Here is a 10,792-nt window from a genome sequence, read left to right as displayed (position 1 = left end):
GGCGTATGGAGCAGCGGCTAATTTGTTTACTCGGAAGCGATGGGCATTCCCCCCACCTTTCGAGCAGATTAACGGCCTTACCGCTTTCAACTTCGCACAGTCGACCTCGGTTTGATCCCACGATCAATTCTCTAGGCTGTTGAGGCCAGTACGCGACGTTGCTCATGCGCATCCTAACTATTCCAGGTGCGTCCATCCTAAAAGGAATATTTGCCTCAATAAACCCCGTGGCACAATGCTCCCTTGTGGAGTTATCCTGAATCTCTGCCTTTCTGGGGATCTGGATTAACCATGCCAAGATTCTCTGGGGCGACGGAAGGAGTTCACGAGACCCTTCGACGAAGGATAATGAATGCTAGCTCCTCCAAGAACTGGACGATTCAGCATCACAAATGTCCGAGAATGCAAAGCCTCAGAAACCGATGAAGACCCGTTCCATCACAGCGTTCCTGCTTAAAAGAACGTCCAGAATGGGAAGTGAATCTGCTCGACTCTCCCCGAACTCAGAGATGCATATGCAAGTCGCAACAGTCACATTGGCCCTTTGGCTGGCGCTTCTCGGTCGGTCCTCAACATATTCTTTCAACCTTTTCTCACCCGCACTCTCCAGCGCCGTTTTCGCTCGCGCAGAGCATTTGCTCAGGCGCTCCTCAGCCTCGGTACCCCATGACCTTGGCGTCTGGGTGGAGGGGCGGTGTGCTTCTCGGCGGGCTCACGATGCCTCGAGGAATTATGATCGATACGAGGGGCAATCTCCTGGTCATTCAACGTGGTCGAGGACTGACGGGACATGCCCTGGATGCCAACGGCTGCGTGACCAGCACGAAAACCATCATCCAGGACAGCCAGATCAACCACGCGATTGACGTACACCCTTCTGGCAACAGAATCATGGCCAGGTAACCATCCTTTGCCACCACTGGGAAGAATTTACTCATCGTTATTCAATCCAGCTCAGGAGATGCCGTTTGGTCTTGGGACTACGACCCAGTCACCATGACGGCAACTAACAAGCGAACGCTCATCACTGGGTAAGCCCTTCTAGTGAGCAGTCTGACTTAGAGCGTTCTTGATAACCACGTACCTTTCTGAAAGGATGAATAACTTCATCCATTTCACGAGGACCATCCACATCTCTCGCAAGTATCCCAACCTCTTCGCTTTGAGTGTTGGATCAGAGAGCAACGTCGACCCCAACGAGACAGCCTGGATCAGGCAGAGCCCAAATTCGAGTATTCGACTACAACAATCTCCCTTCTCAAAGTGTAAGCTACACTAGGTAGGTGCTTTGGCACGAACTGGTACTCTGCCTTTCACTGATATCGTTCCCTATGGTAGCTCATATGGGAGGGTACTGGGGTAAGGATTCCGGGATTGTTGTTGGATTGTCATTCAGCTTTGTTATTTTCAAGCTACGGGCTGCGCAATGACGTCGGCATCGCAGAGGACAGGGCAGGAAATATTCACAGTATCGGTCAGTGGCATCCAGATTTTTTCATTCCCCTATCTTCTGAAGAAGGGATATAGAGAACTCACTGGACGACGCCTACCGAATGGTCAATGGTCAACGTCGCGATATCCATACCAATAACCCCGCCGAGAAGGTCTATAATTGTAAGTTCTACTTCGGCCTTCCGGATCGTATATTCCAGTTGTCAATACCTCCCCGGCGGTAGTGGGCGATCCTTCCAACCCGAGGTCGATCTTCGGCGGCTACCCGGATTGTTACACCGTCTGGGAAGCAGGCGATTTCACCGATAGTCCCAAGCAGGTCGGAGATTGGTGAGCAGCGTTTCAATCCCTGTCTATGATAGCTTACCGAATCCGCCTCCAGGTTTGTACAAGACCCCAATGGTCAATACAATGATGCTTGGTGCAACACCAACGCAGTCAAGCCCACAGCACTTCTCCCACCCCATACTGCCCCTTTGGATATGAAGTTCGGCCTTGGCAACGATACTAACCTCTATGTCGGCTTGCATGGAAGCTGGAACCGACAGCCACCTCAGGTAAGAGTTGTCTTGTGATCCTTGTATTCCCTCTCTGACATACACATGGAAATTCTGCAGGGTTACAAGGTGGTGATCATCCCAGGTCGCTACTCGGCGTCTGGTGAATGGTCTCCAAGCGTCGGCCTTGCCCAAACCAAGACCTCGTTCACCAATCTATTGACCAATCGGAACGAAAATCAATGTTCAGGATCATTCGGTGGTGAGCTTGGCAAATCTTGGTCGCCCCAAGCCTTGACAATGATTGTCGCGGCTAGGTTCGAATTGCTTCCGACCCGTTGGACTCGTCTGGAGTCCAAATGGCGAGAATCTCTATGTCTCGAGCGACACGACCGGCGAAGTCTTCATCCTAAAACGACCCGGGGGTCCTAGTGTTGATCCTCCCGTCGTCACTAATCCTCCTGGGACCCCGACTACTCCACCCGTGGTTACTCAACCACCTTCGACAATCCAGCCACCTCAAGCAACGCAGACAATGTATGGGCAATGGTGCGTAGGCTGAACGCGAAATGTAATCGGCTCTTGCGTTAACTCTTCGCTTTCAAAGTGGCGGACAAGGCTGGACTGGGCCAACTCTCTGCCCCGCCAATGCTGTTTGCAGAGCGGTGAGTTCCCCCGTCTTCAGCTGTAGGCGACGACGCCTTACCGTCGATTTCAGGCAAACCAATATTACTCCCAATGTGTTCCTGCGTAAACGCCCAAATTCCCTTTATATCTATATTGCAGAACCTCTGTGTGTTGCCCGTTCATTGTTCTGATTACAATTTACGTTATGAGGTCAATGGCGGAACAAGATAGGGTGAGAATTGAAGAAACGACTCTTCTGGACCCTAAAGTTGTCTGTAATGGCTGTTGTGTTTCCTCCTTGAAGCTGCAGCGACGTTCCGTCCCTCTTGGTATATCGAGGCCAAGTAGGTCCTGGATGGCCGTGAATTTAGAAGGCGATCTCAAGCGTTAGTAGACACTCACTGCGCAATCCACGGCGGTCGTTGGGATCTAAATTGACGGCAAAAGAGATCCAGTAATCCATCATAAGCGTGCTAACGTTCCTAGCACTTGGTGACTGATCCCGAGGCTGTCCATAAACAAATTCAATTTCGCTTGAATGGTAGACTGTCGGGAAGGGATGATCATCAATCTCCTGCCTAGCTGACAAAACGTCTCTCCTCACCTCCCCATGCCGGGTTGTCCAAGGGCTGAGGTTGCTTGAAGAGATAACTCCAAGCCTTCACGCCTCGCGAGGTTGCAGCTTCAAGCCACATTCGACGCGGTGCTTCGAAAACCATATCCGTGACTGGCTAGGATTAGATGCATTCCGAACGCTCTGAGCAGGCAGGACATACGGATTGCGGCGTGCCTCTTGTACGAACGAGATAATCCGAAAAGTTCATCTCCGGTGTTAAAAGGTGAACCAAGGGAGGGGACATCGGGGTATACATCAAACAGCTCATCGACAACTCGAGCGAGGCCTTTCTCATCAGGCGAAGGTGAGTTATAACCTATAATATGACCTTTGATGTTATCTTCAGTGGCGTTTGGGTTGGAGTTAGCAAATGCGGTCCCTGCGGCGACATTGGTGAGTGAGGTTGCCTTTTGTCGCTTGAAGCCGTCTCACCTTCATCCAAATTCGTTCCTGAAATAAAGGGAATCCTTGCGAATCGACCCTGGCTATATAGGCGCGAAGGATAGTCAGGAAGTAAGCTCCCTCGTGCAGGATCTATCGTTGGTAGGAAGAGGATAAAATCTTGGATCTCTTGGAAAATCTGTAACCATGCAGTAAGGATCTCCACGGAGCTCGCTTCCCTAAGACAAGGAATCGAGGATCCGGACTCTGAAGTGGCTGCACAGGAAGGCATAGCTCGAATCAATCGTTGCCAGACGTCTTCCCTGTACGAGGCCTTCGGATTGATAACGGAATTCGCCTGACCCGACTGGAAAATCTGTCGCCTCGTCAGCGACAATAAAGCAAGATCGAGTTTGGGCGACATACAGCGCCGCGAGCTAGACGCTCGAGTCCTGAGTTCAGATAAAGAATTCCGTTGCTGATCGAGCCAGCACTTTCTCCAAATATCGTCACCTGTTTCTACTCAGCGATCAGCTTGTCGGAGAGGCAGGTCTCCATACCTTGTTTCTGTCTCCCCCAAAGTGGTGAATATTGTGCTGTACCCATTGTAGCGCTGCGATGTGATCATGAAGTCCGAGATTGAGTACGCCCTGGTCTTCGGCTGTAACAGGAGTTGAGAATCTGACAATTCAATACCAAGTCTGCCCATGCGCACATTCTTGTCCCTGTGGCCACCCAAAGGGGCCCAGGCGGTAGTTGAAATTGACATAAATGACGGGAGTACCCTGACGAAGATTCCATTAGCTGAAAAAATCGGCTTCTGACCAGCATTGCTTGTCCATACCCTCTCAATACTTCGAGAGACCAGCGTGCTGCCGTTGTATGTAGACGAGGCTCCCCATGACCATGCTCCCCCGTAAGACCAAAACAACTACCATTCACTTCAGCAGGATCTTCGACATAGTCCCGCTGCTCGAAAGCCTACCACTGGGAGTCTTGCGTTGGGTTTAACGCCGGATGGTCGATGAATATTGAGAGTTAGGCAATCATCCGACATATTTGTGACATCGATTTCGATGGGCTAATGGACTGCATGTATAAAATCGTCTCCTGAGCCGAGAGGGACTCACCACCTGCATACACGCTTTTCCGTAGGTTGTGGCATCAAATACTGTTGTATTGAAGTTTCTCTTCAAGACTGGGCGACGAAAGCTCCGTGGTCCAACAGGTGGCTCCGCATAAGGGATCCCTGAACACGAAGGCAACTGTTTAGCGCCTGTGGCCAAACAGAAGGAATTGGAAGAGCTCTACCTCCAAAGAATTCGATGCCATCGGAAAGGGTGAGACCAGTTAGCTGTGTACGCCCTATTCTGACTTGGGGTGATGCAAAAACACCGAGGATGTAAGAGACAGCGAGAAAGGCGAAGACATGAAGCATGTCGGGAGGTTGCGGGAAAACGCACACCTACTTCTTCACACTTATAAGGGGCCTTCAGCTGGCGCCAAGGAATGATAGTCATCGATCCGGGGGCCACTAGTACCGTTCTCAGAGCACTATGATATCCATCAATTCACATCTGCGAGACCTGTAGCCCTTCAAGGGAGACGCACCTTCTGTCCGACCAGATATGCATGACATCTGGTGATTTTCTGGTACGCAGATACGTCCTGAGAGTGGATTTCAACTTGTTGCAGTCATTGCCTCAAGAAATCGAGAGGGGAACAAGCCTCCGATCGCATTCCTGTAACATTGGCTTCTGTGTCGGCCGGGAGGCAACGTCAGCAACGGCTTTGGACAGTGACGGCAGTCGCTTCAGGTGACCGAAGACACTCAGGCTATGAGACCTTTACCACTCTTGGTACTCATTGAACTTCACGGAAAGGGTATATTGTAAAAGTAAATACTATGCATTGATAGCTAGATGACGACAGAAAGCAGAGTGTGCGCCAGGACAGCGACGTTCAATGCAAGACCCCAAAGTCGGACACCCCTCCCATCAGCGCTTCCAGCGTCTTCATCAACTGAAGGCGAACCCTGGGTCTTCCTGGAAGTGGGCTTCGGTCCTCCGGGTCGAGCAGTCGACGTGACATCAGAGGTCCATTCCCCGCTGTTCCACAAGAAGTAAGGTTCCGCATAAAACCCTTCATCGTTCTCCTGCAAGAAGTTCAAATACTGGCCATCGGGATCGCCGTACACCGAGGCAACAGCCGCGACAATAGGGTATAGCTCTGCAGCATACTGCGACTCTCCACTTGAGGAGGCGCTGTGTGTCATCGCGTAGTCGAGTGCAGTTTTGATTGTCGCGCCTTCCGCTGATGTGATCTCCCAAACATTTGAACTAGGATCTGCATACTTCCAAATGCGAGCGTTGGTCTGGAAAGGGTTCGTAAGTCTGTCCGGACAAAGAGTAACCAGTAAATCCTCACAATTGCTGCAGCTAAGTTATAGGCGCGGTAATGGTATGGCCTCGTTCGAGCGGCTTCAAAAGGCTAATAAAAGGTTGAGTTTATCGACCTGATTGTACTCGATGGTTTGCTCACCTGCTCGCCATCAGCAGCGATTTGAGACTGGAATTGTCTGGAAAAGTATGTAGACGAGACATTGATGGCTCCAGGGATGTCATCCACAATGAGCTTCAATGCAGCCAGCTGGTTATAATAGAAGGAACCATGGTTGCTAGAGAACAGAAACCCGTTTAACCATATTCAAGTTTCGGAGGACTGGCACTCACTTTCGGGAGTTACCCTCATCCAAGGCCAGTTCGGCGGTTTCAAGCCATTCAATATACTCTCTCGACCATTCAACCATTTGTTCATCATCGTCCGAGGTCCATTCGGTGCTCCCTCCTTTCCTGAAGATCAAAATGGCAGACGCAATCTTGGCCATTCCTTTGAGATCTCTGAAATGCAGATGTAAACAAGACATCACATCCCTGAAGAGAACCGCAAACTCACAGTACACCAGTCGCGCTACCAGGCCGACCATTAGATCCACGAATCATTTGCGCAAAATTGAGGTTGGGATTCATCCGGGTATCTGGGTTCAAGAACCACGTTCTAAGGAACTGAACTAGGAGAGACTTTATGAGTGGGCTCCCATTCAAAAGAGATTGAACCCCCAAGGTGGAGTGTACCAGCATTACGAGCATACAGTGTCTTTCCGGCCTCTTCGAGAGACCATGCAAGGGCATTATACAAAACAGCATCGGACATGTCCTGGAAATTGCCAACGTCGTTCACTCCGCGAACGTCCGGGTTGAATTCGCCGTCTCGACGACGGTATGGGCAGGTGGTCCAGACTGGAAATGTTCCGCCAGTTGGTCTAGTTTCCTTCCAGGAGGCTGTGACATATGACATACCTTCTTCCTCTGATAGCACAGTCGTATTCCCGACATCTGAACAATCGGGCCACCAGCTAAAAATATGTTGATCAGCGCTACAAAGGTACTGACGAAACCCCAAACGCACTAGGGAGCCCAGCTCATATAATCGTGTTTTGTGCCAGAAGGAGGTGTCGCATCCTTGAGCATTACACCTGACATTCAAATGGGTAAATGCTGCAGGAACGAATCGCGGTCAGGGGAAGAACGTACTCCAAGGTCCTTCACTGGCCCATTTAGACGCCCAATTCCTGATCATTCGCTGCGCAGCTGCGGTGTTGTTCGCAAAGTCTCCTGCCAGAATGAGGTCCGGGTCGATAAACTCGTTCGCATAGCTGGTTTGTGCTGAAGCCTGTTGAAAGCAAAAGAACGAAAAGAGAGGAAGGAGTAGAAGGAATGTGAGGGAAGACCGAGTAGTAGATCCAGTGCTCTTCCTCATCTCGAGACTCAGAAAGGGCAGCGGACTCCTGCAGGCTATGACAGAGAAGTTGAACAGAGAGGGCGAGGAAATGAATTCAACCTTCCCATCGTTCGTCGTGTTGGAATGCCGGCCTATGCCAGCCACTCATGGAGCGCGTGTTTGGGGATAATATTAAAAAGATACCGTGCTAGCCGCGAAGTTGCCGCCCCTTGGCAGTCTAACGGGAGCTTTCCGCCGAAATTGCTGCTCTTTATCGCGTGGACATCGGCCAAGGAATATTGGACCTGTAGGAAAAGCAGGAAACTTGACTCTATTGGTCTACGCGCTGAGACCGAGTCAAGCGCCCGTAATTTACGTCTGCAAAACGCGGACGCAACTGCCAAGACCAAATGAGGATCGCGTCGGCCGCGATGATAGGCGATAATTCAGGTGCGCCCCCGTGTCCCATACATATATCCCATGGCCACCGACCCCCAACTCAATTGCGCGAGCATTGATTGAGATAAGGACCTGAAAAATAATAGCTGTAACTCGCGCACGCGGACATACTGTCGGGACAACCGCAGCCTATCACGCCAACTCCACTGCGAAATGAACACAGAATATATTCAAGTAAGAAAGGGGTTTTTGAAACAGGCTACATAGTGATACACCAACCGCGCCCCTTCTTGATCGAGTCGATCACGGAGCGTCACAAAGACATCCGTTTCGCTGCCCAAAAAAGAGTGGCTTTTGCGCACTTCTTCGATTGTAACCGTTGCAATCTGCGATGCCACAGTTCACAATGGAATTTCGACTCCACATCCTTTACAAGCAACGCCCGAGAGGGACAATGGATCTTTATCCGACTGGTGTGGTATAAGAAAGAGGCCAGGGCCCCTGTGAAGTTCCCCCACTTTCAACATTAGTATACCACTCCAACACCATGTCGATATCCTCTCACCTCCCGATCCTCAACTTCATTAAATACCCAGAAGAAGTCAAACCATTTGGACACCCCAAAGAGCGCCAGATCGACAGAAAGATTCTGATTGACATCTCGCCGGATCGAGAAGACTACCTGCGACGGCGAAGTATTGAGGAATTGCGGGACGACCTAAAGATAAGACCTGACTACGACGAGGAGTGAGTGGCCAATCTATCTCATATCGGAGCGGAAGGGGGCTCACCTCTCTCCAGACAATCGAACTGGCTATACCAAAGAGTGGGCGGGAGCCCTCGATCAGACACGACCAAGATCAACGACTGTGACAGTACAGAAGGGCACCAACTCAAAGCCAACAGCACCACGCGTCTCTTGAACTTCGACGACACCATCTTATCTTCCAGAGAATCCTCCCGCAGGCTATCCGCCTTTTGGATCCGGAACCGTTGTAGCGTCTCGTTAGAAAGCCTAAACTTCTCCGACGTCGACACCTTGGTATCGCCCCGTCCACTAGGCCCTACACACATCCTGGTCGCATATGAGAGTCGGTGCACAGGTTTCCGGCCGCGCGTTTGCGAGATGCCAATCAACGACTTGCTGTTTGTGCTGAACACGCCCAACCTTGGACCTCGACGATCGGACGACGGGTTAGAGCTGCCACCACTACCGAAGAGAATGCAGGACGAACTCCCTCGCGTCGTGATGCCGGTTCCTCAACTGGAAACGCTCCCAGAATTGGTCATATACCTGCACAACAAGAACCAGGCTGAATTATTCCGCAGGTTGGTCCCAGTATGGATCCGTGACATTTTGCACCCGATGCCTTCTGTGGTGGTACAAGACCTGGATGTCGGGCCAGATTCTGTGGGTTGGAGCTGCATTGCCTCCTTTCGCCTTCCATGGATGAAGCCCGGGTGGAAGAACCAGACACGACTAGCACCTGGCAAACCCTTCAGCCAGAGGAGGACAGAGACGGTCGCGGCAGAACTCGCGGCCACTGCGCGCAGCCTGAAGCAGGAGCAGAAGGCGATTTTGACCCTGGTGAAGTTGAATGCCTTGCGCGAAAACCTCCAATACGTCGGGTACTTCGTTAACGAGCTATGGGTTGAGCTGGACATGACTCGAGAAGTCCTTTTGAAGGCGATTTCTTATATGTCAAAGGTGGAACCAAGGATGACTTGATACCTGCGGACGTAATTTAACTCTGTAGAATAGTAACATAAGTTAACCAGAGAATTTAGAATATGCACCTGACGCACCAGTGTACACCGCCTTTTGGTCGGTTAGGCAAAACAGGCAAAGGAACCGCGTTCGCGTCTTCTGACATGAAGATAGATGGCAGTCGCGCAACTTGGTCCAGAGATGATGGTATTAGTATTATAAGACTGCAGACGGGTTGTATGTATGATAAGGGCGTTTTCACTGCTGCCTCTGCGTAAAGTATTCGAAGGTCTGCTGGGGACTAAGAAGAGGTCAGACCAGATCGGGGAAACGGCGATGACAACATACCTAGCCAGTCCCTGGATACCCAAAGCCTTTGCCGCCTCGCGCCTGGCTTGTCTAGCGCCCTCCAAGGTTCCCGACGGCGCCACGCTTGCAATGCGCTTAAGCTTAATATTCATGGCGCCAACTTTGACTCCCCATGGATCCCGAGCTTTCAGTTGGCGTTGAAGCTCCTCCTTTCCCTCTGGAGACTGCCGGAATTCAGCCAGCTTTTTCGCCTCTGCATCCTTGATCTTCAGCTTCAGGTCAAGACCAGCGAAACTCAGTTTATGTGACTGGGTTCCCTTGAGATAGTTGTCGAGTCCGCCATACTGCCATAGTCACCGGTAAGCAAAAGGTTTACGACTGAGAATAATGTTGCGCACCTTCTTAATGGTCCTCAACGCTCTTGTCGTGACCTTTATCCGCACCTTCTCGCCCAAGACCTCAGAGTCGAGTCGTTTTCGCTGTACGTTGGGTAGCCATGTCCGACGTGTTTTGTGTTTTGAGAAGGGGACGTTGTTGCCGTACTGGATGGACTTGCCGCCAAAAAGACCAAACTGGGCGCGTTTGAATGGCTGAGAGAACTCGCCCAGGCGGATTAAACTGGCGAACATTGCGGACGACAAGGGGAATGGGTTGCTCGCTGTCCGGCACGGCGCGAACGAAATTCGTTGACACGTGATCAAGGCATCAGCAATTTTGATCCGACTCAGGCTCCGCTTCAAGCAGTTGTCAAGCGTCCCACTTACTTTTCAACGTTAGTTTTTTGCCTTCTACCCCCTCCAACAACTCTTGAACAACCCTCAGGTGGTTTTGAAACCCAAAATACCTGCTGAGCGTAAACAACCTTGTTTTTTCCACACCCGTTAGAGGAGAATCGGCTTGCGTCGCCCCTTTTCGAGAATGCGCTCGAGACTTCGCTTGGATCGGTTTAGGAAGACGCTGGCTGTACCGTGAGCCACACTGGCGGACTAAGCAAGCTATTTCTATTGGTGCCATGTACCTCTT

The 10,792-nt window shown here is 51.0% G+C and overlaps 5 protein-coding genes across 5 annotated transcripts; 2 read left to right on the top strand and 3 right to left on the bottom strand.

Annotated features, from left to right (window-relative positions):
- Positions 1 to 392: 392 nt before the first annotated feature.
- On the top strand, positions 393 to 2,767 carry CC1G_09523 (hypothetical protein; the record flags this gene model as incomplete). Its single annotated transcript, XM_001837920.2, has 11 exons — positions 393 to 561; positions 611 to 899; positions 954 to 1,031; positions 1,096 to 1,265; positions 1,339 to 1,359; positions 1,528 to 1,614; positions 1,846 to 2,009; positions 2,070 to 2,211; positions 2,382 to 2,498; positions 2,557 to 2,614; positions 2,668 to 2,767. 11 exons carry the CDS (start codon positions 393 to 395, stop codon positions 2,765 to 2,767), a joined length of 1,395 nt encoding a protein of 464 aa, XP_001837972.2.
- A 20-nt stretch (positions 2,768 to 2,787) lies between these two features.
- CC1G_09522 (triacylglycerol lipase) lies at positions 2,788 to 4,980 on the bottom strand (the record flags this gene model as incomplete). Its single annotated transcript, XM_001837919.2, has 12 exons — positions 4,885 to 4,980; positions 4,704 to 4,822; positions 4,559 to 4,654; positions 4,418 to 4,504; positions 4,289 to 4,358; positions 4,134 to 4,234; positions 4,000 to 4,086; positions 3,625 to 3,949; positions 3,353 to 3,571; positions 3,181 to 3,303; positions 2,979 to 3,122; positions 2,788 to 2,927 (listed from the first exon to the last, which is right to left on the bottom strand). The coding sequence occupies exons 3-12, from the start codon at positions 4,628 to 4,630 to the stop codon at positions 2,788 to 2,790; spliced, it is 1,368 nt and encodes a 455-aa protein (XP_001837971.2). The 5' UTR covers positions 4,631 to 4,654; positions 4,704 to 4,822; positions 4,885 to 4,980.
- A 511-nt stretch (positions 4,981 to 5,491) lies between these two features.
- Positions 5,492 to 7,392, bottom strand: CC1G_09521 (hypothetical protein; the record flags this gene model as incomplete). Its single annotated transcript, XM_001837918.2, has 8 exons — positions 5,492 to 5,947; positions 6,115 to 6,250; positions 6,306 to 6,473; positions 6,529 to 6,630; positions 6,725 to 6,872; positions 6,933 to 6,988; positions 7,042 to 7,108; positions 7,167 to 7,392. 8 exons carry the CDS (start codon positions 7,390 to 7,392, stop codon positions 5,492 to 5,494), a joined length of 1,359 nt encoding a protein of 452 aa, XP_001837970.2.
- Positions 7,393 to 8,299: 907 nt separating this feature from the next.
- Positions 8,300 to 9,481, top strand: CC1G_09520 (hypothetical protein; the record flags this gene model as incomplete). The annotated part of the gene is made up of 2 exons (XM_001837917.2): positions 8,300 to 8,499; positions 8,554 to 9,481. The coding sequence occupies 2 exons, from the start codon at positions 8,300 to 8,302 to the stop codon at positions 9,479 to 9,481; spliced, it is 1,128 nt and encodes a 375-aa protein (XP_001837969.2).
- Positions 9,482 to 9,644: 163 nt separating this feature from the next.
- Positions 9,645 to 10,411, bottom strand: CC1G_09519 (mitochondrial 54S ribosomal protein domain-containing protein). Its single transcript, XM_001837916.2, has 3 exons — positions 10,168 to 10,411; positions 9,809 to 10,113; positions 9,645 to 9,761 (listed from the first exon to the last, which is right to left on the bottom strand). Exons 1-3 carry the CDS (start codon positions 10,396 to 10,398, stop codon positions 9,719 to 9,721), a joined length of 579 nt encoding a protein of 192 aa, XP_001837968.1. The 5' UTR covers positions 10,399 to 10,411; the 3' UTR covers positions 9,645 to 9,718.
- Positions 10,412 to 10,792: the final 381 nt, after the last annotated feature.

Source organism: Coprinopsis cinerea (assembly GCF_000182895.1).
Source record: "Coprinopsis cinerea okayama7#130 chromosome 6 map unlocalized cont3.6, whole genome shotgun sequence".
Classification (NCBI taxonomy): domain Eukaryota; kingdom Fungi; phylum Basidiomycota; class Agaricomycetes; order Agaricales; family Psathyrellaceae; genus Coprinopsis; species Coprinopsis cinerea.
Note: the sequence above shows the minus strand (reverse complement) of the source record. Positions and strands in the feature narration are given on the sequence as shown.

Excerpts from the sequence above, each read along its gene's own strand:
- CC1G_09519 (XM_001837916.2), bottom strand. The coding sequence starts at position 10,398 with ATGTTCGCCAGTTTAATCCGCCTGGGCGAGTTCTCTCAGCCATTCAAA. Across the intron at positions 10,114-10,167 it reads CGTTGAGGACCATTAAGAAG|TATGGCGGACTCGACAACTA; the intron begins GTGCGCAACATT and ends TGACTATGGCAG. Across the intron at positions 9,762-9,808 it reads GGTATCCAGGGACTGGCTAG|TCCCCAGCAGACCTTCGAAT; the intron begins GTATGTTGTCAT and ends ACCTCTTCTTAG.